Source organism: Pongo pygmaeus, chromosome 14 (genome assembly GCF_028885625.2).
Source record: "Pongo pygmaeus isolate AG05252 chromosome 14, NHGRI_mPonPyg2-v2.0_pri, whole genome shotgun sequence".
Classification (NCBI taxonomy): Eukaryota; Metazoa; Chordata; class Mammalia; order Primates; family Hominidae; genus Pongo; species Pongo pygmaeus.
Genome location: NC_072387.2, coordinates 31,419,655 through 31,446,991, shown reverse-complemented (window position 1 = coordinate 31,446,991; position 27,337 = coordinate 31,419,655). Strand labels below are relative to the sequence as shown.

The 27,337-nt window shown below is 42.6% G+C and overlaps 1 protein-coding gene across 5 annotated transcripts in view; it reads left to right on the top strand.

Annotated features, from left to right (window-relative positions):
- Positions 1–27,337, top strand: part of LOC134737546 (protein mono-ADP-ribosyltransferase PARP4) — a 116,324-nt gene that overhangs the window by 70,423 nt on the left and 18,564 nt on the right. For all 5 annotated transcript variants that reach the window (XR_010123485.1, XM_063650632.1, XM_063650631.1 and 2 more), the window contains exons 18-30: positions 6,748–6,912; positions 7,558–7,604; positions 7,746–7,824; positions 10,396–10,533; positions 11,655–11,850; positions 13,218–13,285; positions 14,290–14,477; positions 17,056–17,155; positions 19,636–19,806; positions 20,061–20,141; positions 23,084–23,164; positions 24,137–24,232; positions 24,849–24,971. Coding sequence is in view for 4 of the 5 variants with exons in the window: in XM_063650632.1 (XP_063506702.1) it covers positions 6,748–6,912; positions 7,558–7,604; positions 7,746–7,824; positions 10,396–10,533; positions 11,655–11,850; positions 13,218–13,285; positions 14,290–14,477; positions 17,056–17,155; positions 19,636–19,806; positions 20,061–20,141; positions 23,084–23,164; positions 24,137–24,232; positions 24,849–24,971 (1,533 nt within the window). In the remaining variant the exon portion in view is untranslated. The remainder of the gene's footprint in view (positions 1–6,747; positions 6,913–7,557; positions 7,605–7,745; positions 7,825–10,395; positions 10,534–11,654; positions 11,851–13,217; positions 13,286–14,289; positions 14,478–17,055; positions 17,156–19,635; positions 19,807–20,060; positions 20,142–23,083; positions 23,165–24,136; positions 24,233–24,848; positions 24,972–27,337) is intronic.

Genomic DNA, 27,337 nt, shown 5'->3' with positions numbered 1-27,337 from the left:
TTGTTTTCTATTTGTACCATTTGTTCTTTGTTCCTTTCCCTCACTTTTCCTGCTTTCTCTTGTATTGTTTTTTAAATGATTCCATTGTATCTCCATTATTGGCTTATTAATTCTTTTTTTTTTTTTTTTTTTTTTTTTTGAGACAGAGTCTCACTGTCACCCAGGCTGGAGTGCAGTGGCGTGATTTTGGCTCACTGCAACCTCTGCCTCCCAGTTTGAGTGATTCTTCTGCCCCAGCCTCCCAAGTAGCTGGGACTAACGGCACATACCACCACACCCAGCTAATTTTTGTATTTTTAGTTGAGCAGAGATGGGGTTTCACCATATTGGCCAGGCTGGTCTCAAACCCCTAACCTCAAGTGATTCTCCTGCCTCTGCCTCCCAGAGTGCTGAGATTACAGACGTGAGCCACCGCGCCCAGCCAGTTCTCTCTCTCTTAAAAAGTTTTGATTGTTGACCAGGTGTGGTAGCTCATGCCTGTAATCCCAACACTTTGGGAGGCTGAGATAGACGGGATCAACTGAGCCCAGGAGTTCAAGACCCCTTGGGCAACATGGTGAAACCCCAGATCTACAAAAAATACAAAAATCAGCTGGGTGTGGTGATGCATGCCTGTAGTCCCAGCTACTTGAGAGGCTGAGGTGGGAGGATCACTTGAGTCCGAGAGGTGGAGGCTGCAATGAGCCATAATGGCGCCACTGCACAGCCTGGGCAACAAAGTGAGACCATGTCTCAAAAAATAAAAAAATTAAGTTTTGATTGTTGCTCTAAAGCCACATGTTAAATATGTGTTAAATATGGTAGCCACCAATTACATGTGTATATTTACATTTAAATATAAAATAAAATGTTTTATGTGGCCAGTGGCTATCTTATTACTTAGTGCATATGTAGAGCATTTTTATCATCATAGAAAGTTACGTTGGTCAGCACTGCTTTAGGGCTTACTACTATATACATCTGTAACTTACACATACAGCCTACAATATTATACTACTTCATATGTAAGAACCTTACAACCAGAATACATTACATTACAACCAGTATACGTTTGTTTCTTTTTTCCCATATCCTTTGTGATATTGTTGTCGTGTGTTTTATTTCTTCATATATTGTGAATTCTACAACGTGTTTATATATATTCAACTATCTTTTTTTTTAAAGTTCTGGGATACATGTGCAGGACATGCAGATTTGTTACATAGGCAAATGTGTGCCATGGTGGTTTACTGCACCTATCAACCCATCATCCAGATGTTAAGCCCCACATACATTAGCTATTTATCCTGATACTCTCCCTCTCCCTGCCTCCCCTACAGGCCCCAGTGTGTGTTGTTTCCCTCCCTGTGTCCATGTGTTCTCATTGTTCAGCTCCCACTTATAAGTAAGAACATCCTGTGTTTAGTTTTCTGTTCCTGTGTTTGTGAGGATAATGGCTTCCAGCTTCATTCATGTCCCTGCAAAGGACATGGTCTCATTCCTTTTTATGGCTGCATGGTATTCCATGGTACATATGTACCACATTTTCTTTATCCAGTCTATCATTGATGGGCATTTGGATTGATTCCATGTCTTTGCTATTGTGAATAGTGCTGCAACGAACATACACATGCATGTATCTTTATAATGGAATGATTTATATTCCTTTGGGTATATACCCAGTAATGGGATTTGTGGGTCCAGTGATATTTCTGGTTCTAGGTCTTTGAGGAAGACCACACTGTCTTCCACAATGGTTGAACTAATTTACATTTCCACCAACAGAGTAAAAGCATTCCTGTTTCTCCACAGCCTTGCCAGAATCTGTTGTTTCTTAATTTTTTAACCATTGCCATTCTGACTGGCATGAGATGGTGTCTCATCCTGGTTTTGATTTGCATTTCTCTAATGATCAGTGATGTTTAGCTTTTTTTTCATATTTTTTTGCCACATAAATGTCTTCTTTTGAGAAGTGTCTGTTCATGTCCTTTGCCCACTTTTTAATGGGGTTGTTTTTTTTCTTGTAAATTTGTTTAAGTTCCTTGTAGATTCTGGATATTAGACCTTCATCAGATGGATAGATTGCAAAAATTTTCTCTCATTCTCTAGGTTGTCTGGTCACTCTGCTGATAGTTTCTTTTGCGGTGCAGAAGCTCTTTAGTTTAATTAGATCCCATTTGTCAATTTTTGCTTTTGCTGCAATTGCTTTTGATGTTTTCCTCATAAAATCTTTGACCGTGCCTATGTCCTGAATGGTATTGCCTAGACTTTCTTCTAGAGTTTTTATAGTTTTTGGTTTTATATTCACGTCTTTAATCCATATCGAGTTATTTTTTGTGTAAGTTTAAGGAAGGGGTCCAGTTTTAACTTTCTGCATATGGCTAGCCAGTTTTCCCAGCACCATTCATTAAATAGGGAATCCTTTCCCCATTGCTTGTTTTTGTCAGGTTTGTTGAAGATCAGACAGTTGTAGATGTGTGGTGTTACTTCTGAGATCTCTGTTCTGTTCCATTGGTCTATGTGTCTATTTTTGTACCAGTACCATGCTGTTTTGATTACTGTAGCCTTGTAGTATAGTGTGAAGTCTGGTAGTGTGATGCCTCCAGCTTTGTTCTTTTCGCTTAGGATTGTCTTGGCTATACAGGCTCTTTTTTGGTTCCATATGAATTTTAACCTAGTTTTTTCTAATTCTGTGAAGAATGTCAATGGTAGTTTAATGGGAGTAGCATTGAAGCTATACATTACTTTGGGCAGTATGGGCATTTTCACGATATTGATTCTTCCTATCCATGAGCATGGAATGTTTTTCCATTTGTTTGTGTCCTCTCTGATTTCCTTGATCAGTGGTTTATAGTCCTCCTTGAAGAGGTCCTTCACTTCCCTTGTTAGCTGTGTTCCTATGTATTTTATTCTCGTTGTAGCAATTGTGAATGGGAGTTCATTCATGATTTGGCTCTCTGCTTGTCTGTTGTTGGTGTATAGGAATGCTTGTAACTTTTGCACATTGATTTTGTATCCTGAGATTTTGCTGAAGTTGTTTATCAGCTTAAGAGGCTTTTGGGCTGAGACGATGGGGTTTTCTAGATATAGGATCTTGTCATCTGCAAGCAGAGGTAGTTTGACTTCCTCTCTTCCTATTTGAATAAGCTTTATTTCTTTATCTTGCCTGATTGCCCTGGCCAGAACTTCCAATACTATATTGAATAGGAGTGGTGAGAGAAGGCATCCGTGTCTTGTGCTGGTTTTCAAGGTGAATGCTTCCAGCTTTTGCCCATTCAGTATGATATTGGATGTGGGTTTGTCATTAATGGCTCTTATTATTTTGAAGTATGTTCCATCAATAACTAGTTTACTGAGAGTTTTTAACATAAAGGGATGTTGAATTGTATCAAAGGCCTTTTCTGTGTCTATTGAGATAATCATGTGGCTTTTGTCTTCAGTTCTGTTTATGTGATCAGCTATATTTTAAAGCAATTAAAAATACGGTGAAATGTCTCTACATTTATTCTCATTTTTACCGTTTCTGGTGCTCTTCATTTCTTTCTATAGATACAAAGAAATCTTCCTTCTGCTTGAAGAGTTTTCTTTATTTTCTTTTTCTAGTGCAAGTGTGCTAGCAAGGAGTGCATTCCTCTTTTATCTAACAAAATCTTTCACCTTCATTTTTGAAAGATATTTTTTGCTGAGTATGGGATTCTAGGTGACAGTTTATTTGTTTTCCTTTCAGCATTTTAAATATGTTACTTCATTGTCTTCTGGCTTATATGGTTTCTGACCAGAAGTCAGCTCTAATTCTTGTGTTGTTCTTCTATATGTGAAGATGTCTTTTTTTGTCAAGCTGTCTTCAAGATTCTCTTTATCTTTGGTTTTCAGTGGTTTGAATATGATGTGTTTATGTTATTTTTTAAATTTATTGCTTATTTTGCTTGGAGTTCTCTGAGTTTGGATTGTCTCACATTCATTTTGGGACAGTCTTGACCTTTATCTATTGAAATATTTCTTCTCCCTCATTCTCTCTGTCTCTTTCTCCTTCTGAGACTTCAATACATATACATTAGACCATATTTGAAATTGCACCACAGCTTTTGGAGCTCTCTGTTTTCACTTTTATTTCTTGTTGCATTTTATCTTGGATAATTTCTGTTGACCTAGCTTCAAGTTCATTCATTCTTTTCTCAGCTATTGTCAGTCAGCTGATAGGCTTGTCAAATTCTTCAACTTTGCTAATGTGTTTGTTTCTAGCATTTTTGACACTTAAAATATAATTCAATCTCTCTAGTGAAAGGTTCCATCTATTCATATGTATTCCTCACCTTTTCTGTATGTCTTTTCATATATTAATCATAGTCCTGTCTGTTGCAGTGTCATGGTCATCTCTGAATCTGCCTGTTAATTGCTTTATCTTGACATTGGGTCATTTTTTCCTTGCTTTTTAAAAATGTGTATATTTTGGAATTTGTGATTGAATGTTGGACATTGTGTGTAAAAGAAGAAGAGAGACTGAAATAAATGGCATTTATGCCCAGAAGTGGCAACTCCTGTTCTTTCAGGTTAGTGTAGGGGCTGAAGAGTTGAGTTTGAGTTCTGCTGTTGTTATCATTACTCTCTGTTGTTATTACTCTCAGTCTCAAATTCCTCCAGTGGTGGACTGCCACTACCTGTGCCTCTTGGGTTCTGGATCCGGAACAATTCTCTTTGAGGTTCATTCTCTGCCCCCAGCTTTCAGCAGACCCTGCACACTGTCCGACAGAGGTGATTACAGCAACTCTTCCCCTCCCCCAGTGCTAGGCTGCTGTTGCTTGATGTGCTGTACTAGGCTCCTGGTGGGGCAGGGGCATTCTTCTGGTTCAGCCTCAGTCTTAGGCAGGGCCTGCAGTCCTGGACCTTAGGGTGGGAACTAATTAGCACTTCTGTTCATTGTCCTATCTTAGTGGCAGCCAAATTCTGCCTTGTGTCTGTTAAGAGTTGTTTGGGAGATGGTTTCCTGCCTTTCCTCCAGTTGTAGCAACCCCTGCTTTGTACTAGTGCAGGATCCTGGGCTTAGGAGGGTGTCATCCCCTGCCCCATGGGTTTCTCTCTAAAGCAGTGGAGCTTTACCTGGGCACGGGGCTAGTAAGGAAGGCTTCTGATCCCTGGTTTACTTCTGCCCCTTCCCCGCAGCTCTGGAAGTGAGAGTTTGCTGCCCTTCCCCCAGCAGCTGGAGGCTTTTGCTTCATGTGGGGAAAGGATCCAGGGAAGTGGCCCCAGCACCTCCCACACACCTGCTTCACTGAGAGGTGCTCCCTTTGGTCTCCTGCCCTGCTCAACCTTTCCAGTGGGCCCAGTGGAAGGCTGTGGGGTTGTGGGGAAATGCCTGCGAGAGAATGCAGACTCCCCTTGGGTCAGGAGTTCTCAATTACTCTAAACCAGTAAGCTTACCCACTCTCAGCCGGGAGGACTTCACAGAGATCCTGTGTCCCATCTGTCCCCTCTTTGGAATTCAGTTCGCTTGGTTGATGAGTTCAAAACAAGTTATGATTTTGTAGATTGCCTGGTGTGTTATAACAGAAGTGACATTTTCTGCATCCACCTATATCCTAACCCAGAAACAGAGCTGCAATCCCACTCTATTAAGTGGCAGTCTCTCAAATGAACCCCAGGTGTTTATACATACATTTCTTTTAAGGGCTAGCACTATTAAGTATTTAATAATCACCTCTTTATTGTCTGTTTCCATCCTGTAAATGGATGTCTTTGATGTCAAAAGTAATAATTTAACCTTTAAGCCTAAATTAATCCTAATCTAAATATAGAAAATTTTCATGATAGGGTGGTCAACTAGAATGGTGAACATAGTTGGGGATGTTGAGAGGATCTCTGCGTAGTTATCAGAAAAAAATGTATCTAGCCTCTTTTTTCTGCCCTAGCTAATCATGGGGTTGCCGCCTTATATAGTGATTATCAACATCCCTTTAGAAGAAAACTAAAGACTTTTTATTAAAAAATAACATGATAGGCTGGGTATGGTAGCTCACATCTGTAATCCCAGCACTTTGGGAGCAGAAGGTGGAAGGGTCACTTGAGGCCTGGAGTTTGAGACCAGCCTCGGCAACCCCATCTGTACAAAAATATTTAAAAATCAGCCAGGCATGGTGGTGCATGCCTGTAGTCCCATCTCCTTAAGAGGATGGCTTAGACCTGGGGTTTCAAGGCTACATTAAGCTGTGACCGCACCACTGTCCTCCAGCCTGGATGACGGAGCAAGATCCTATCTCTAAAAAATAAATAAATAAAAATAAAAATAACATGAGAAATTACCATAGGGTAAAATAATTAAGCAAGGGCCAAGCTTAGAAAAACTGCCCTGGTTCTACAGCTGCTGGCAAAAGTGGTGTTGGGTGCCGTGGAGGTCAAGGAGGGTCTTCAAGAAAGGGCTTTGTGGAGACCATCCATGCAGCAGAGCCCACCTGTGCAGCAGAGCCCACTTGTGCAGGGAGCTCACACGTGAGAGCCCCCTGGGGCAGAGTCCATGAGTGCCTCTTCCCAGTTCCGCTGCCAGGGGGGCCCCTCTCTGCCTGCCTGCCACGGACATCACCCTGTTCCCACCAGTGGTGAATGGCTCCAGGATTCTCCGTTAGCCCCACCAATGTGTCTTTTAGGTTTTATTACTGTTTTCTGAGGAAGAATTTGGCAGGTTGTCATTTGAGTTGCTTAAGAAGTACGTGGAGTTAGCTGGCATATAATGGGTATGCTTTCAATTGGAAGCTAAGTCATATGTTTCTGTTTCAGGACGTTTTTACTGTAAGTGTTGGAAACTTACCCCCTAAGGCTAAGGTTCTTATAAAAATTACCTACATCACAGAACTCAGCATCCTGGGCACTGTTGGTGTCTTTTTCATGCCCGCCACTGTAGCACCCTGGCAACAGGACAAGGCTTTGAATGAAAACCTTCAGGTTTGTACGCATAAGATTTGAAGAAGCATTTTGGCGGCAGTGGAGGGGGAGTGGTGGAGGGCTGTGGAGGAATTTATGCCTGGGGAGAAAAACATGTAAAATAATCTTTTAGGCATAAAGTTAATTTTACTGACATTTATGCGTTTAGGTACATTATGTGTATAAAATGAAAAGAATAAAAGATACAGATATGATCAATAAGCATATTTTTATTCTGCTTAATCACTCAAAAAATGTTATATCTGTAGTGCATGTTCATCATGAAGAACTAGATAAGCATAGAGAATACAAATAAGCCAAAATAAGAAAATCAAAACCATCCTTTATCCCATTGCCCAGAGTTAATGGTTAATGCTTTGGTATATCCCTCCAAACTTCCTACTTTGTATGTACAGCACATGTATAAAATGTGTGTGTGTGTGTGTGTATACACACAGACATACATAGAGTTTAAAATCTCTGTCAAAATGGTGAGTTGTATTTTAGAAGTTCCTGTCATTCCATGAGCAAACTTTGTGTGTTTCACTGCTTGAAACCAGCTGTCTTGCTGACAGTTGTGGCCTTGCCAAGATTACATTCAGTTTAGAGTCTCATTGTGAAACTTAATATATGCTTAGTTATACAAATGTGTTTTTCTTTTAACAGGATACAGTAGAGAAGATTTGTATAAAAGAAATAGGAACAAAGCAAAGGTTAGTACCTAAAATATAAAACCTGTCAATTCAATGGATATTGGTTTTCTGGTTTAAATTTCCATTTAGAATTGTTTGAAATAATTTCAGATAGAAATTTAAGATTGTAGACTAAGACAACTTTCTCTTCATTTTTGCTAGCTTCTCTTTGACTATGTCTATTGAGATGCCGTACGTGATTGAACTCATTTTCAGTGATACACATGAACTGAAACAAAAGGTTAGTGCATCTTTGATTTCTTAAGAGCCGTTATTTTAACACTACTTTTATCTTAGCAATGTATGCACATGATTGAAAAGTGAAATAATGCTGACAAAACTTCTAACAAGAAGCAGTACTCCTGCCCCTGATTCTCCCCAGACCAGTTTCCAGAGAAAGTGAATCACTTGGACTATTTGAGCTGTTTCTTTGATTTTGCCTCCAATTGTTAAATATTAATTTTTAATGCTTTTTCTTGATTCACCTGTTTCAGAAATTATCTTTTGACTTCCTGTTTTGGAAGTTGGACGTGTAGCTCTTGCCCCCTCCGCCCACCTAACTCCCTACTTTTCCTTTCCCCTTCATTCCAAAAGACCTGTTTCACAATAGTCAGTGATTACCATGTAAATGATGTTTACCACTGAGCCAAGAAATGTATAATATTATGATGAGTTTTTTTTGGTTTGTTTTATTTTTTGAGACAGGGTCTTGCTCTGTCACCCAGACTAGAGTACAGTGATGCAGTCATGGCTCACTTCATCCTTTAACTCCTTGGCTCAAACAATCCTCCTGCTTCAGACTCCTGAGCAGCTAGGGCTACAGGCCTCTGCCAGCACACCTGGCTAATTAAAAAAAAAAAAAAAATTGGCTGGGTGTGGTGGCTCATGCCTGTAATCCAAGCACTTTGGGAGGACGAGGTGGGCAGATCATGAGGTCAGGAGATTGAGACCATCCTGGCTAACGTGGTAAAACCTCGTCTCTACTAAAAATATGAAAAATTAGCCAGGTGTGGTGGTGGGCACCTGTGGTCCCAGCTACTCGGGAGGCTGAGGTGGGAGAATGGCGTGAACCCAGGAAGCGGAGCTTGCAGTGAGCCGAGATTGCGCCACTGCACTCCAGCCTAGGCGTCAGAGTGAGACTCCATCTCAAAAAAAAAAAAAAATTGTAGAGACAGGGTCTCACCATGTTGCCCAGGCTTTTCTCAAACTCCTGGTCTCAAGGGATCCTTTTTGCTTCGGCTTCCCAAAGTGCTAGAATTACAGGTGTGAGCCACCACACCCAGCCTATTTTCCTTTTTAGAATTCTGCAGGAATTTCAGACCTTCTCTTTATCTCTGGTATTCTGAAATTTCATAATAGTATGATTATCATTCATTGTATGTAACTGATGGTCTTTAGTTCTGAGAAATTTTGTTGTATTAAAAAAAATGTTCCTCTCTCGTACCTTTCTGCAGTGCCTTTCTTTTTTTCTTTTCTTTTCTTTTCTTTTTTTTTTTTTTTTTTTGTTTGTTTGTTTTTTGAGACAGAGTCTCACTCTGTCGCCCAGGTTGGAGTGCAGTGATGGGACCTTGGCCCACTGCAAACTCTGCCTCCTGGGTTCAAGCGATTCTCATGCCTCAGCCTCCTGAGTAGCTGAAACTACAGGTGCCTGTCACCATGCCCAGCTAAATTTTCTATTTTTAGTAGAGACGGGGTTTCCCATGTTGGCAAGGCTGGTCTCGAACTCCTGACCTCAGGTGATCCGCCCACCTTGGCCTCCCAAAGTGTTGCGATTACAGGCGTGAGCCACTACATAATGGTGGAGGAGTCCTCAGTAGCAACAAGAGAGTGTCAGCCCCGTTGCATGGACACTTTTCACGCCCGTACTTGTATCTCATCTGCCAACATATCATTGGCCACAGCAAGGCCTATGGCCAGCTCCAGTTTCAAGGGTGGAAATATAGCTGCTGCCTCAAGGCAGGAGGAACTTCAAAAGTCACGTTGCAAAGGGGCACGCAGACAGGAGTGGAGAGACTTTGTGGTCATGTGACACTCTAGCACATGCCTTTGCCTTTGTTGTTGTAAAGCTTATTTACATTTTCAACAGCTTTTTTATATTCATGAAAATATAATATACAAATAAGTTATAATTCTAAGATTTCTGTTGAATTTTCTATTTTAGTCTTCTCGGTTTTAATTATCTGATGTGCTGTCTGCTATACCCAGATAAGTCTAACTGAATGGGCAGATCTATAATCTTTGGATCCAGGGTTTGAGACTGTCTCACACTTACCTAAATTTGACCATGTGAATCAACCTTAGGATTGCAGAAGGGTGACTAATATGCTCATGGTCTTCTAAAGCCTACATTTTGTTATTTTGGTTTTTTTGTTTTGTTTTGTTTTTGTTTTGAGACAGAGTTTCCCTGTTGTTACCCAGGCTGGAGTGCAGTGGCACGATCTTGGCTCACTGCAACCTCTACCTCCTGGGTTCAAGCAATTCTCCTGCCTCAGCCTCCTGAGTAGCTGGGAATACAGGTGCCCACCATTACTCCCAGCTAATTTTTTGCATTTTTAGTAGAGACAGGGTTTCACCATGTTGGCCAGGCTGGCCTCAAACTCCACCCACCTCGGTGTCCCAAAGTGCTGAGATTATAGGCGTGAGCCACTGCACCCGGCCTACATTTCATTATTTTGGAATTTACCACTACTTCGTTGATTCTTAATAGAGTTATGTAAGCTATGCAAGGGTTTGCTGCATGACAGGTAAGTGCAGACTGCTAATATGGTGTTACTCCATTACTCACCTTGTTGTCGTGGTGTTTGTTTTGCAGCGCACAGACTGCAAAGCTGTCATTAGCACCATGGAAGGCAGCTCCTTAGACAGCAGTGGATTTTCTCTCCACATCGGTTTGTCTGCTGCCTATCTCCCAAGAATGTGGGTTGAAAAACATCCAGAAAAAGAAAGCGAGGTATACTCCTTTTTACTTAGACATAGGAGATGCTATTGAAAAAATGCTTCAGAATAAGCTGGTTAAACTTGCAAATTATTGATTGTCCTGAAAAACTAGCATTACAAAATGAACTCTCACATCCCAAGATTCTGTGACTAAAAATATTTGTGATATCAAGCATGCCAAACTTCTGATGTTTCATCCAAAACCCTTATGTGGATGATTTGCCTGTACAAATTGGCATTTTTACTTTAAGCTCCACCAAAAGAACATGTGCCATCAGACATTACATTGGATATTTTCTATACGTGTTATACTTTTAAAATACTGATACTGGAAAAACAAATAAGCAGTTATTTGTGGTTGGTAATAACACCATTTTGTGTGGCTGTGACAAAGAGTCTCTTCTTAAGTTAAAATAAAAATAGAAACTTAGGCTGGGTGTGGTGACTCACACCTGTAATCCCAGCACTTTGAGAGGCCAAGGCAGGTGGATTGCTTGAGCTCAGGAGTTTGAAACCAGCCTGGGAAACATAGTGAGACCTGGTCTCTATAAAAAATTAAGAAAAAAAATTAGCCAGGTGTGGTCATACACACCTGTGGTTTCAGCTTCTCAGGAGGCTAAGACAGGGTGATCACTTGAGTCCAGGAGGTTGAGGTTAAACTGAGCTGTGATCGTGCCACTGCACACCAGCCTGGAAAACAGAGGGAGACCCTGTCTCAGGAAAAAAAAAAAAAAAAAAGGAAACTTACATGATAGTAGTTAAATATTGGTTAATTAGTAGAATAAAAGGTATTTGTGTGTGTTTTAGTAATCACAATGGCATCTATATTCCTCTTAGAATAGTGTGTGTGATATATATATATATATTTGTTATATAATGTTGATGCTATTTGATTTTTCAGATATTAATTCTTGACCTCTCAGAAGTTTATGTCAGAAGTTGAAAACTCCCAGTTCTAACATTCTACTTTTGACTGAAACTCCTAGTAGGCCATCTTGTTGTTAATTACATCTTATTCTTTCTGTTTTTATAGCATTAGTTTACCTCACTAGAAACGTTTGGAGTTTTCTAAGTAGACCTTTTCCAGTTGAAGTGACAAGAAGCTCCGGTCCAGCACCTTCTTTCTCCTTTCAGGCTTGCATGCTTGTCTTTCAACCCGATCTCGATGTCGACCTCCCTGACTTAGCCAATGAGAGCGAAGTGATTATTTGTCTCGACTGCTCCAGTTCCATGGAGGGTGTGACATTCTTGCAAGCCAAGCAAATTGCCTTGCATGCGCTGTCCTTGGTGGGTGAGAAGCAAAAAGTAAATATTATCCAGTTCGGCACAGGTGAGTGCACTTTGGCCCTGGTCCTGCATGTGCTTCCCCCACATGTGAATAACGCTCTGTAGAACTGACAACTGTGAGTACCCGACCCCACCTGTGCGGTGAGGGGCAGCCTAGTATGAAACTGAAGAACAAAAGCTCTGGCGCTGGACCCCCTAGGTCCAGATTCCAGCTGTACTACTCACAGGCTCTGTGTGTCACCTTGGGTGCACTACTTGAACTTCTGGTGCCTCCGTTTCCTCATCTACGATCTGAGGATAATTATCCCTAACTCACAGTGTTGCTGTGAGGAGAACTGAGCTAATAGATGTAAAGGATTTTTAAACTTTGCCTGTTCACAGTAAGTGAGATATAAATGCTACTGTTGTCATTAGCAACTGAACCAAATGCAAAACCCTTGGTCTGTTGAGTAGGAGGTCCCAAGTCTAAGGACAAAACATTTTCCATCAGTGCAGTCATAGAAAACCTATAAGGAATGGTCTCAGGAAGTATCCGGCCAGCACTACTAGAAGGGAGGTAGTGCCACCCTCCAGGTGGGGCCCAGGGACATCTCAGCCACCAGAAGGCAGCAACTCAGGGATGAGAGGTGTGTAGAGTGGAGTGAGGGGACAGTCCTATCCTATTGATTCTCATCCTCTGTGCCATCCAGCAGAAGGCCCAGCCCCTTTTCCCCAGAGGTACAGTCTGCTGCTGCTGGGGCAGAGGTCGGATAAGCATGGGGAGTGCAAAGGGCATGAGCAGAGACTGGCCTTCGGGGGGCCAAGCTGCTCAGGCCATTGCAATGCCCTGCACCTTTGCACAAGTGATCTACATGTGCACATGGAATTTGACTCAACATTTTGCATAGTAAAGCGCCACAGTTTGAATGCTCTATGATGTATTATTTAGAAAAATAGTGCGGTGAATTTTTTTTTTTTTTTTTTTTTTTGAGACAGAGTCTCACTCTGTTGCCCGGGCTGGAGTGCGGTGGTGCAATCTCAGCTCACTGCAACCTCTGCCTCCCGGCCCTAGCCTCCCCAGTGGCTGAGATTACAGTGCCCACCACCACACCCAGCTAATTTTTGTATTTTTAGCAGAGACAGGGTTTCACCCTGTTGACCAGAGCTGGTCTTGAACTCCTGACCTCAGGTGATACACCCACCTTGGCCTCCCAAAGTGCTGGGATTACAGGCATGAGCCACCGTGCCTGGCCTGTGGTCAATCTTTTGTATGTTAAAGTTATCAAACAGTTTTCTAAAAAGAAAGGTACACACATAAATATATAACATCCTTTACAACAGCCGTGATGGTATGAAGTAACATTATTGTTTGTTAGTGCTCAAGCAAGTGAATGTGTGGAAGCAGCACCTCATGCTGATCTTATTACACAGGTTACAAGGAGCTATTTTCGTATCCTAAGCATATCACAAACAATACTGCGGCAGCAGAGTTCATCATGGTGAGTGCAAGAGGCTTCCTGTACCTCTTGGGTCTTTTCCTACCATGCTTTAAGGGGACCTCCAGGGCTTAGGCCCCTCAAGCCACCATCAGAGCACCCCTAGTCCTGTGGTTTTTCTATATTGGTGAACTCTTTATTTCATTAATTAAAATGATAATGAACTCATTAAGGAAAAATTGGAAATTAAAAAGAATAGAAAGAAAAAAATCACCCATGTCCCAACACCCTAATGCAACTAGCATTAACAGCTTTGAAAAGTTTTCTTCTGTCCTTCGTTTTTTTTCTCTTAAAATGCAGCCAGCTTTATCTAAAAGGGTTGAGGTTTAAAAAAAAAAAAAAAAAAAAAGAAAGAAAAAAGAAATGCTGGGCATGGTGGCTCACACCTGTAATCTCAGCACTTTGGGAGGCCAGGGCGGGTGGATCACCTGAGGTCAGGAATTCGAGACCAACCTGGCCAACATGGTGAAACCCTATCTCTACTTAAAATACAAAAAATTAGCCAGGCATAGTGACGGACACCTGTAATCCCAGCCACTCGGAAGGCTGAGGCAGGAGAATCGCTTGAATCCAGGAGGTAGAAGTTGCAGTGAGCCGAGATTGTGCCACTGCACTCCAGCCTGGGCAACGGAGCGAGACTCCATCTCAAAGAAAAAAAAAAAGAAATAAAATAATAATAAAATTGAGCAAGCTGAGACTGACCAGCTGCCTCAGCCAGGCTGGCAAATCCAGGGCTGATTGGATGGGACATTTCTTCCTGTAGATGTCATAGTCCTCTGGACACTAAAAAATCAAATAAGCGTGAGGTGATAATGTTATAGTTACTGTGTGACATGAAATAAACTAAAAGGACATAAGTTTAGTTGTTTCACAAATGTATAATTAGGGAAAGAAAATATTTTCGGTGTCACTATAGCCCTACACTGTCCTTAGATGTGTCAATGATGACAGCAAATGGTGACTGCATCCAACAAGGAGAACATAATCTTTCACTTCATTTCCTCCAGTCTGCCACACCTACCATGGGAAACACAGACTTCTGGAAAACGCTCCGATATCTTAGCTTATTGTACCCTGCTCGAGGGTCACGGAACATCCTCTTGGTGTCTGATGGGCACCTCCAGGATGAGAGCCTGACATTACAGCTCGTGAAGAGGAGCCGCCCCCACACGAGGTTATTCGCCTGCGGTATCGGGTGAGTCTCAGAGAGCTGGTCACATAGTCCAAACTCACGGGGAGGTCTTCTTGTTGCCCTGCACGGGACTTTTGCAAGCTTGGAAGTTGACACTAGAATACAGAAGCCTTACAGCATAGAGGGATGGGGCTCCGGGCTCCCAGCCAGACTGCCTGAGTCTCAGAACCTGGGTTGGCCACTCATTAGCTTAGCTGTGACTTTGAGCAAGTTCCTTAACCTCTCATCTGTAAAACCAAGATGATAATGAAAATACCTACGTCCTAGGATTGCTGAGGAATAAATGAGCTCATACATAGAAAGCACTCAGAACAGAACTGAACCAAAAAGCACCAAATCAATATTAGATGTTATTATTTAGCATAAGAATCCAAATCTCCGCTTGTCCCGAGGGGCCTGGGTAAACCTCCTCACTGGCTGTGCTGGACTCGTGGTGGGGGCATGTGACCTCCAGGCAGACCCCACCAGGCTGCTTTGCTCCTTCGCATCTCTTTTCTGGCCATTATGAGCACGTGTATTTTCAAACCCTGTGGTGTGCATAGAAGCTTTCCATGGGAGGCTAACACCCCTACATTGTTGGAATTGCCCCTTCCCCATTAGAGGTTAGCTCTTTTGGATGGCACTAAGGTATGTGGTGTATGTGTAAGGAAAACATCGAACAGAGGGGGCCACTTGGTGTCTGCATAGGACTTGCCCATCCTGCCTGCCTCTGTAGCCCCTGGACTCCTACCTGTGGCCCCCACCCCAGCAAGTGGTCACCAGCTGTCTGTATTCTGAGGCAGTGCATGGAGCAGGTCCTCAGCTTCTTCATGGGGGCAGAATGGGGGCCTCTTTGCTGTCCTTGCCCCTGAGCCTTGACCTGGACTCGCCCTGAGCTCCAGGAGCCAGCACCCCCAATGCCCCTCTGTGGCTCCGATGCCCCTCTGTGGCCTCCGACACCCCTAGCTGCTATACTCAAGCCAGCTCTGCCTGCCTTGAGGGCTTTCTTCTTTGTCCTCCACAGTCACAGCTCCTGGCTCTGTTCTCTGTAATCTAAGGCCTAGCCCAGCATCAGAGGCCAATGAAGAAATATATCCAGCCTGAGCAGCTCCACCAGGAGTTGTTCCTGATGGGACTTCACCTGCTGAGCTCACAGCTGCACTCAGGGCAGCCTGTGCACCGTCTCCTGGTCTCAGCAGCCCCTCCCTGCCCCCTGCTCCCAGGTCAGGGCTCAGACACCACAGAGCAGAGGTACTGGCACCTATTCATGCCTTCTTCAGTGAGGGCCTATTCTGGGACAAACATCGGGCCCCCACTCTGGGGCTGGGAGATGGGATTTTCCCATGTGCCAGGGAGGAAATCAAGGCAGTGTGATGAGGTCAGGCTCAGTGGCTTGCTCCTGTGGTCCCAGCACTTTGGGAGGCCAAAGCAGGAGGATCGCTTCAGCCCAGGAGGTCAAGGCTGTAGTGAGCCATGGTCAGGCAGTTGCACTCCAGCTTGAGTGACTGAGCAAGACCCCATCTTTAAAAATAAAAAAAAAATTGAAAAATGTAAGGCATGTGACGGGGAGTCTGGGTGTGCAGTGGGGGAGCCTGCTCCAAGAGGAGACTGTGCCAGTTAGCACCGCCCATGCCTGGAGGGGCTGGGATCCATTCTGCTTTTCTGTCGAGTTTTTGGGATCTTTCTAAGTGTTTCTCCCTTATCTTCCAAGCATGTGTTTGCAATTACAAACTTTAGTAAAGTGAGGTTCCCAGGGGTAGAGACCATCAGGCCTCCTGCCTGGCGTGAGTCCTGGTCCTCTGAGAGCCACCCTGAAGGAGCACAGGAAGACTCCAGCCTGCCTCGCTAACGGACGGAAGCTGTAACTACCAATAACCCATGTTAGGGATCTTCTAGTCAATGTTATGATCATCACCAATTAATATGGAGGGTAAAGACAAATCCAGTCTTTATCCATAGGTTGAAAAACATCTTGGAAATTATTTTCATAAGCTCTTTTTCTGAAAAATAATTGATGTTTTCTTTAATATTTCAGGAGGAACTCCTCTAAGCAAGGAGTTCTTGATAGTTGTAGAATTATTGTAGAGAGAAAAGTAATAGGGCACTTGTCATTTAAATGTCAGAGATGCTCTTTGCTAGAGTGAGAGTTGCTTCTTTATGCCTTTTGCTATGTTGATGTGTATCAGATTTTAAGAGGTAGACTTTATTCACTCTTTGCCAGCTCTAGGCCTTTGGGATCAGATTCAGGTAATATTGTTATTTATGGAAATTAAGTTGATATCTTTGTCAGCATTCTGATACCTTATAGAGTTGTTTTTAGAGTCATCTACTCCCTCCCTCAGTGAATTGAAAGTCGAGAATTTCAACTTTTTTCTGTTTGAAGGATAAGTCAGTCCTCTGATAGATGGGAGCTTAAATTAGCCAAACTTTCAGATGTTTCCTTCTATTATCACTTTCTCTGTTTAACCTCAGCGACACACGAGTACATTCTTCCCCACGTCATGTCTCTCCTATTGAGTTGTGAGCTTTCTCAACACTGTTAACATGTACTTCAAAAATATTTCTAATGTCTTCAAAATTAAAACATGTGAAATGTGATCAGTTCGACAGCAAATCGTCACATCTTAAGGATTTTGTCCCAGTGTGGTGCCGGAGTATTTGAATATTTTAATGCAAAATCCAAGCATAGTTGGAGAAAACAGGTATGTTTTTTAAACATCTGGTTTTATATTTATGTTTGGAAATCTCATATTCTTCCGAGACTAAGAAATAGGAATATCTGTGTTTCCTTGAAGGAGAGGGGAGCCATAAAGAGGCAAGCACTGCTGCAGGTGTGAGCCCTGCCTCAGTTCTTCATCAGGTCATTCTCCCAGCTTATAGTTTGATTTCTGCCTTAAAAATCATGCACTGATTTTTTTTAAAGTGAATTATTAAATATGTTTTGCTGAAATTAATTTTCCTTATTATGATAAAATTTAGCATTTTAACTTTTTTTTTTTTTTTTTGGAGACAGAGTCTTGCTCTGTCACCCAGGCTGCAGTGCAGTGGTGCCATCTCGGCTCACTGCAAGCTCTGCCTCCCGGGTTCATGCCATTCTTCTACCTCAGCCTCCCAACTAGCTGGGACTACAGGCGCCAGCCACCATGCCTGGCTGATTGTTTGTATTTTTAGTAGAGATGGGGTTTCACTGTGTTAGCCAGGATGGTCTTGATCTCCTGACCTCGTGATCTGCCCACCTCGGCCTCCCAAAGTGCTGGGATTACAGGCGTGAGCCACTGTGCCCGGCCATTTTAACCATTTTTAGGTGTACAATTTAGTGGTATTAGCTACATTCACAATGCTGTGCAACCATCACCATCTTCAGACTATTTCATCAGCCCAAACAGAAACTACATACTCATTAAACAGTAACTCCACATTCCCTCCTACACCCAGCGCCTGCTAACCATGACTCTACGTTCTGTCTCTATGACTTTGCCTTTTCTGAGTATCTCATATAAGTGGAGTCACAGGACATTGTCCTTTTATGTCTGGCTTATTTCACTTAGCATGATGTTTTTAACGTCCGTCTATGTTGAAGCATGTGTCAGAATTTCCCTTCTTTTTAAAGCTGAATAATATTCCATTGCATGGATGGACCACATTTTGCTTATCCATTCATCTGTCGGTGGACACTTGGGTTGTTTCTGTCCTTTGGCTATTGTGAATAATGCTGCTATGAGCATTGGTATACAAGTGTCTGTTTGAGTCTGCTTTCAATTCTGGATATATGCACAGCGTGGGATTGCTGGATCATATGCTCATTCTATGTTTAGTTTTTTTTGGGAATTGCCATGCTGTCTTCCATAGCAGCTGCATCATTTTACATTCCCACCACCAATGCACCAGGATTCCAGTTTTTCCACATCCTCACCAACAGTCATCATTCTTTTTTTTTCCTTATTGATTGAAATCAACCAGCTTTTCTTTGGTTTGTTTTGGTTTTTGAGACACAGTGTTGCTCGGTCATCTAGGCTGGAGTGCAGTGGTGCAATCATAGCTCACCACAGCCTCAACTTCCTGAGCCCAAGCGATCCTCCCACCTCAGCCTCCAGAGTAGCTGGGACTAGAGGCGTATGCCACCACTTTTTTTCTTATTGTTTTTTGTTTGGTTGGTTGGTTGGTTTTTGTTTGTTGTTGGTGTTTTTCGAGACAGGGTGTCACTTTTTCACCCAAGCTGGAATTCAGTGGTGCAAGCTTGGCTCACTGCAGCCCTGACATCCTGGTCTCAAGCCATCTTTCTCCCTCATCCCCCAAGTAGGTGAGACAACAGGCCCACACCACCACACCCGGCTAATTTTTTGTAGAGACAGTGTTTCGCCATGGTCCCAGGCTGGTCTCGAATCCCAAGCTCAAGCAATCTGCCTGCCTTGGCCTCCCAAAGTGCTGGGATTACAGGCATGAGCCACTCTGCCCAGCCACCACTTGTTTTTTAATAACAGCCATCCCAGTGGGTGTGAAATGGGATCTCACTGTGGTTCTGATTTACACTTCCCTAATGACTAGTGACATCAAGCATCTTTGCATGCACTTGCTGGCTTTTGTGTATCTTCTTTGGAGAAATATCTATTCAAGTACTGGAATCTACTCATACCAAGGTTGCATATTAGTAATTAGCTAAAGGAATAATTTCAGGATGCTTTGTAAATGTAAAAGATGTGATCATGCTATTATTTAAAATTCTAGCTGGGCATGGTGGCTCATGCCTATAACCCAGCACTTTGGGACGCTGAGGTGGATGGCTCACCTGAGGTCAGGAGTTCGAGACCAGCCTGGGCAACATGGTGAAACCCCATCTCTACTAAAAATACAAAAATTAGCTGGGTGTGGTGGTGCACGCCTGTAGTCCCAGCTACTTGGGAGGCTGAGGCAGGAAAATCACTTGAACCTGGGAGGGGGAGGTTGCAGTGAGCCAAGATTGTGCCACTGCACCTGGGCGACAGAGCAAAACTCCATCTCAAAATAAAATAAATAAACTTCTGTTTAAACTATTTTCGGGAAAGTACCCTGTAGCAGGAAGAAGAGAAAATACCAAAGAGTTATAAAATTCCCAAAGGATAGAATGTATACTTTATTTTAAATGTGAAGTAACTATTTTCTGGATGGAGCATTGAAAGAGAAATAATTCCTCTTTTATAAATAGATAGAAGACCAAATGACCAGGCTATGTTCTCCAAGTTGCCACTCTGTCTCAGTCAAATGGCAGCAACTCAATCCAGATGGGCCCGAGGCCCTGCAGGCCCCAGCCCAGGTGCCGTCCTTGTTTCGCAATGATCGACTCCTTGTCTATGGATTCATTCCTCACTGCACACAGGTAAGAAGGCGCAGAGTTTGTTATTCTATGGGAAGACCAATATATTTTGCTAATTTTTTTTCTGTCTTCTTCCCTCCCCTTCTCACCAGCAGATTTTCTTCTTCTGGGAACATAGCTGGTGGTTAGCCAGGGCTTTGGGGAGGCTTCTAGTTTTTATTGAAAGGGGAGAGGAAATCACCAAAAGAATTTCTGTTAAACCAAGACACTGCAGAGTGGAAAGGCTAATGAGGAATTTATTTTTTTTCCAATTTCAGGCAACTCTGTGTGCACTAATTCAAGAGAAAGAATTTTGTACAATGGTGTCGACTACTGAGCTTCAGAAGACAACTGGAACTGTAAGATTCAAAACCTAAACTATCAACCCATTGTTTGAAAGTTATGATTTTATGTTTCCATATATAATGCTCTATGTCAAGCTTGTCCAACCCGCAGCCCAGGGCAGCTTTGAATGCGGCCCAACACAAATTCGTAAACTTTCTTAAAACATTATGAAATTTTTTTGCAAGTTTTTGTTTTCAGCTCATTAGCTATCGTTAGTGTTAGTGTATTTTATGTGTCACACAAGACAGTTCTTCCTCTTCCACTGTGGCCAGGGAAGCCAAAAGATTGGATCCCCTGCTGTCTGTACTTCCTTTGTTGTTTTCCTGTGTTGAAATTTCATTACACAATGTGGAGATGGACTATATGTGCAAATGAGTATACTTTCCTTCAGTTTCTAATGCAGCACTTCTTCATCCGGGGTAGTTTGGTCTAGGTGTGTCTATGTGGGCATCAGTGGGTGGCAATAACTGCAATTAAGTATGGCATTTATGCATGGAAATTTTGCTAGAGAGGTTCTCAAAGATGTTCATGACTCAATAAAAGTTACATGCCACTGGCCTACTGATGCTATTTAGAAATACTAGTTATAATAATACTGGACTAAGAGTAAATCATATCGTATATTGAGGATATGGGTTCATTTCCTTTTTTGATTAAAAGCAAATGAATTATGAAAGAAAAAATACCTGTTTCCCAAATACTCACACCATTTCTGGTTTCCAGATATGTGTTTTTCCCAACCAATTCTCTGACACCAGTTGCATGTCCTACAATTTAATTCAATTCTGACACTAGCTGCCTGGGGTTGGCACAGACCTCACAGGGTGAGGGCTCAGTCCCACAAGACTAGTTCCAACTCCAGACACCAGTAGCAAGTAGCAGGTCCCCAGGTTGCCCACACTTCTGGTCATCTCCAAGTCAATGTTCCCACAACCCTTTCTCAGGTTCAGTAATTTGCTGTAACAGCTCACAGAACTCAGGAAAAGTTTACCTTAGTATTACTGATTCATTGCAAAGAATATTATAAAGGATACGAATGAACAGCCAGATGAAGAGGTATACAGGGTAAGGCCCAGAATAGTCCCAAGCACAGGAGCTTCTGTCTAACATACAGTTGGGGTACACCATCCTCCTGGCACATGAGTGCTGACCCAGAAGCTCCCTGACCCCTTTAGGTGGAGTTTTTAATGCAGGTTTCATTACGAAGCCCTGGTTGATTTAAATCATTGGCCATTGGTGATTAACTCTCCCCTCCCTGGAGGTTGGGGAGTGGGGCTGAAAGTTCCAGCCCTCTAATCATATGGTTGGTTCCCCAGCAACCAGCCCTCATTCTAGGGACTTTCTAAAAGTCACCTCATTAACATAAACTCAGGTGTGGTTGAAGGGTCCTGTTAGGAATAACAAATACATATATTTCTTACGTCTGTAGGGAAGTTCAGATTTTCCCTCTGAAGTTTCCATGTTTGGTCTATAAAACAATCCAACAATAGATTAACAGGGGAAAAGATATGCAGATGTTGTCATATGTGCAGGAGCCACATGAGACTCAAAGAAGTGCCAGATGAGTGAAGTTTCATACTGTACAGAGGCGGGTAGGATTGTGGGGCTCCTGGGGGAAGTGGGGACAGGTTGTGGGAGGGTGAGGGGAGGAAACACATGGTGAGCAAAGGCTTTCTTGTGATGCGGATGAAGTCTGGCAGGCAGCAGCCCTGAGAGAGAATAGAAGCACCTCTGGTAACAGTTTCTCTATCATCCCTTTAAAGTATCAGACTTTAGCCTCCTCTTCCTGGGAGTTCATCTTTCCTAAATCTGGATAAGGCAGATAAGGGGTCTCAGAGAAAGCCTGTTTGCATCTGCTGTTTCCTTCACTGACATATGATTCCTCTGCAGATGCAAATATTCCCTACAAAAGGACTGCTTTTCAGAGCTACTCCTGTGTCTGCTGTCCCTCTGAATAGCATCTCAAAATATGCCAAAGAAGTCTGTTTTGGGGTGGCCTATTTTAGCTTTTTGCATATCACAATATCACAAATTATTACCAAGAAGTTTGTAATATTTGCACTGGTACTGAATCCACTATAGTTTAGCCTCGAAAGTTCCTAGCCTATATATGCTATTTATGTAGTTTTTTTATTCAAAGGAGTATCAGTATAACCAGATAAATCATTTCCCAGACATTGCTGGGTTTTTTTCTCAAAAGCATACAGCTTACTTTTCAGCACTAAATCGGTATCATTGACTTATTAGTTGCCAGTGACTTATGTATAGAACTTAAGCTCTATATTGCTTTAAAAATTAGATCTTTGTGGGTAATGATAAGGGAGAATAAATTGAAATTATATTTTTAAAAATTAGATCTAAGGGGGAAAGAAGGAAAATAATTTTACCTGGGAAGAGGTCGTTTTCCATAAAGTCACAGCAAATTGTACTTCCTCTGTGAGAAGCAGCCTTATCAATGACAAAAGTACAAGCGTTGGAATGAAGGAAAGTTCCATCTCTCAGTTGTTGGAGAGGAAGCACCTGGTGGTGCACATCGTGCAGTCCTCACCCTGCAGAGTGCAGACCGTGTTCATGGATGGGCATCCCAGCACCAAGGTGGCTCTTCCTATGGTAGAAAAGAAGTTTTCAATTTTTTGAATAAAATGAATTGGCAAAATGGCCTTTTATAGAAAAAGCAAAACTCTAGGGACAGAAAGCAGATGAGGAGCTGCCAGGGCTTGAGGAAGCTACACAGGGGCACACAGGAACCTTTCAGGGTAAAAAGAATGTTCTGTGTCTTCACTTCAACAGTGGTCACACAACTGTATACATCCCTTAAGATCATCAAACTGTATATTTAAGAGGAGTGCATTTTACTGTATGCAGATTATACCTCCATTTTTAAAATGATGTTCTTTGCAAGTCTTTTATTAGAAGCCAAGTGAATCTTTTTTTTTCCTTTGCTACTTAAACACAGATGATCCACAAGCTGGCAGCCCGAGCTCTAATCAGAGATTACGAAGATGGCATTCTTCATGAAAATGAAACCAGTCATGAGGTTTGTTCTTTTCATTGTAAAAACTATTAGACATTCTTCCCGAGCATTCTTACGTTGATTTATCTGTGGAAATAGAAAGTGAGGTCAGCTGCATGGAGAAGGAGACTGTGGTGTCAGGGCATTCATCACTGTATCTGTGACACTGTGCCTGGGATGTGGGGTGTGTGGTAAATGTTTGTTGAATGAATTAACAAAAGAGCGGATGTCAGTGGTTTCCAGAAAATTCTGTAATGTTTTACTTATCAGAAAAGCCCGAGGAGGGCTCAGAGAACACTCGGTGAGTGCCTGTAGTGGACGTCACCTCAGATCTCTTGTGTGGTAGCTACCACACATCTTACTGATGAGAGGCCTGAAAGCGAAATGCTGAGTGACCTGCCAAAGCCCACTGACTCCCCCCGTGCTGTGCAGACCAGGGCCTCAGCAGAGGGGCCCCTCAGCCAGGCCACCGGGACTGCCCAGCTGTTCTCTGAGGGATGAGATCTTCAACAAGGCTGTGAGCATTAGTCCTCAATGCCATCCCCACAAGAAGGTGCCAGTGTGACAGCAGACCCTGGAGACCCCCACAGTCAGTTCTAGTGACAGATGGTCACCTGCTGGTCTCCCTGTTCTCCTCAGATGCCCCTGGGTTGGCAGCCTCTGTGTGCTGTTTTGTTTAAGGCCCTTTTATCCTGAACAAGTCATTCCGTCTTTCCCATTCCTCAGCTTTAAATTGGGAGCCACAGACTATGAAAGAATGAGGAAGCCCACTGCCCAGGAGAGCTCTCTGTGAACTACAGGGAGCTGCATAATGAAGAGCGACATTTTCTATGGCTAAGTCAGTTGATCGCATTTTAAAGGGAATTTGAGCCACTGATTTAGATAGGACCTGCAATTCAATATTTAGTCGGAAATACGAATCTTAAAATGATTTACTGACATAGCTAAATAGAAATAAACAAAACAGGACATGATTTATGTTTTATTCTATCCTAGATGAAGAAACAAACCTTGAAATCTCTGATTATTAAACTCAGTAAAGAAAACTCTCTCATAACACAATTTACAAGCTTTGTGGCAGTTGAGAAAAGGGTATGTATTATTGTTAATTCGAGGTTAAATTATTTTATTTATATTTCCACGTTAAGAAAGTCACCCTTGCTTTGATGGTTAACGGCAACACCCACACCCCGGGCCTGTGAAGCGTGGGTTGCAGACAGGCCAGCAGGCCCCACGAGTCCCAGCCTCCCATTCATGGGGGGCGTCGGTGTTGGGACTTAGGGTGATCTTTCTAAGTGAGTTGAGTATGTTATCATTTTTAATGTTATGATTGTTATTGATAATTAGCTAATGTGTATTTTTCAGATATACTATAATTTTGTTATAGTTTTGGCATTTATTGTCTTTTATTAATCCAAGACCCTCAAAAAATAGAAAAGGCCTGGGTTCTCTGAGAACCCCTTCTCCCTTCATAAGTTTAAGGGGAAAAATCATGTAACTTGCCCAGCACAGTGGCCAGCACCTGCCAGTGCTCTGTAAAGAGGAAAGTCACTCCACCTCCCCACTTTCCCTCACACTTGTGGCCCACGGCACAAGCTCCAGTCCCACACAGCAGCGTATCCCAAGCCAACACCCATAGGCTTTAGAATGTGTAATCATTTAATTGGATAACGTCTGTTTGATTTAATCTATTTGTGATTCAATATAGGATGAGAATGAGTCGCCTTTTCCTGATATTCCAAAAGTTTCTGAACTTATTGCCAAAGAAGATGTAGACTTCCTGCCCTACATGAGCTGGCAGGGGGAGCCCCAAGGAGCCATCAGGAACCAGGTAAACGCTGATTACCAAATAAGTTGATATTGAGCTTTGTTTGTTCATGAAGATGAAGGGAACCCTTTGCTAAAATAGCTCCCTTCTTACCTGTACATGAAGAAGTTGTATCCCTGATGATGGAAAATATTAATGCATTTATAAAATGTTGAATTACATCATGTTGCATTGCAGAGACTTCACAATGTGTGAATGGAGCTGTAGAGTACAAAAAGAGAACAGCTGTGGCTGTGCTTCTGTCATGGGCAAATAGATTGTCATCCAGGAAGCTAAAGTCATTTAGGTAGTGTAATAGGTTTGTCATGAAATTATCAACAGAAGTGCTATCTAATAATCTAAATTCACCACCAGTATTTCTTAAAGCTTATAGTGCTTTATACCGTGGCCCTTATAACCAGAAACAGAAATGGAAAAATGTGGCTTAAATAAAAATTGGAAGAAAAATTCAAAAGCAAAGGAACAACACAGTGCTGACAACCCTCTTAGGTCTCTAGGTTAAAAAAACTAAAATTTCCAAAATTTAAAAATTTAAAATCTGATCCGGCATCGTGGTTCACGCCTGTAATCCCAGCACTTTGGGAAGCTGAGGTGGGAAAAATCACTTCAGCCAGGAGTTTGAGACCAGCCTGGGCAACAAAGCGAGGCCTCATCTCTACAAAAAGTTTTTTAGGGCGGGCGCAGTGGCTCATACTTGTAATTCCAGCACTTTGGGAGACTGAGGCAGCAGATGGCTTGAGCTCACAAGTTCAAGACCAGCCTGGGCAACATGGTGAAACCCTGTCGCTACAAAAAAATACAAAAATTAGCTGGGCGTGGTGGTGCTTGCCTGTAATCCCAGCTACTCAAGAGGCTGTGGCAGGAGGATGCTTGCACCCAGGAGGCAGAGGTTGCAGTGAGCCAAAATGGCACCCCTACCCTCCAGCCTGGGTGACAGAGCAAGGATTTGATCATAAATAAGAAAATAATGTATGAAAGATGTGCAATCTTGTTGCTAAAAGAAGTTAAAATGTAAACTGCCATGAGATTCCTTTTTATTTTTTAACTCTGTCAGGTTGGCAAAGATCACAAAAGGTAGATGATTGAAAGTCAGTAAATACAGTGGTTAAGATCACAGGTGCTATGGCTGACTGCTCAGGTCTGAACCCCAGCCCGCACTTCACTCTGTGGGACTTGGCCTTCCCAGTGCTCCAGTCCTAATGCCCTAGTGGGGAGAGCAGTAAAATCCACCTTAGGTGGTTGCGAAGAGTTCTAAGACCATTCCAACACGTCTAGTTCCTGGATATTTGATAAATATTAGCTGTAGTTATTAATTCGCAAAGGTGTCTGAAACGGGCACTGTTGCCCAAACAGATGGGGCAGAAAGCTGACAAGTGGCCTTGGGTTTGGAGGGATACTTGCTTTCTTTTTTTTTTTTTTTTTTTTTTTTTTTTAATTTTAATTTTTTTTTTTTTGAGATAGAGTCTCGCTCTGTCACCCAGGGTTGAGTGCAGTGGCATGATTTCGATTCACTGCAACCTCCACCTCCTGGGTTCAAGCAATTCTCGTGCCTCAGTCTCCTGAGTTGCTGAGATTACAGGTACGCGCCACCACACTCAGCTAATTTTTGTATTTTTAGTAGAGATGGGGTTTCACCATGTTGGCCAGGCTAGTCTCGAACTCCTGATTCACCCGCCTCGGCCTCCCAAAGTGCTGGGATTTCAGGCATGAGCCACTGTCCCCAGCCTTGCTTTCTTACAGTGCACCCTTTTGTATATTTTGAATTTTGAACCATGGGCATGGATTGCCCGTGAAAGAAAAATAATACTTTAAGCAAACACAAACAAAGAGTTTGGGGAGTCAGGAGTAGTAGGAGGTGCATTCAGCCAGGCTCAGGTGGCCCTGTAGGCTCACCCACAGGCAGGGCAGATGTTGTCAACATCGTGGGCTCCCACGCTGGTCCGGACTTCCAGGTCAGCCAGAGAATTGGACTCAGGGCTGCTTGAAGGAAAGCGAGGGGCTAAGCTGAGGGGCTGTGACCTGTGGCCTCTCTGTGACTGCACAAGGGGCCCTTGGAGTACATTGTTTTGGAAAAAAAAAAAAATTCTGATGTACAATTAAGAATCAACTGTTTGTCCTTGAGACTTACTGTTAAAATGGGCCCTGGAAAATATATACTTATCTTATATGTGCTTCAAAAGTGCACACCCAGAAGAAGCTCTGAAAATGGAGATGGTCATGGTTGCACAACAGTGTGAATGTACTTCATGCCACTAAACTCTAAAAATGACTAACATAGCAAACATTGTTATATACATTTTTCCCACAATAAAAATCAAAGTAACAAAAATAAGAGATACACCCCTACACTCTGCCACATACATAAGTAT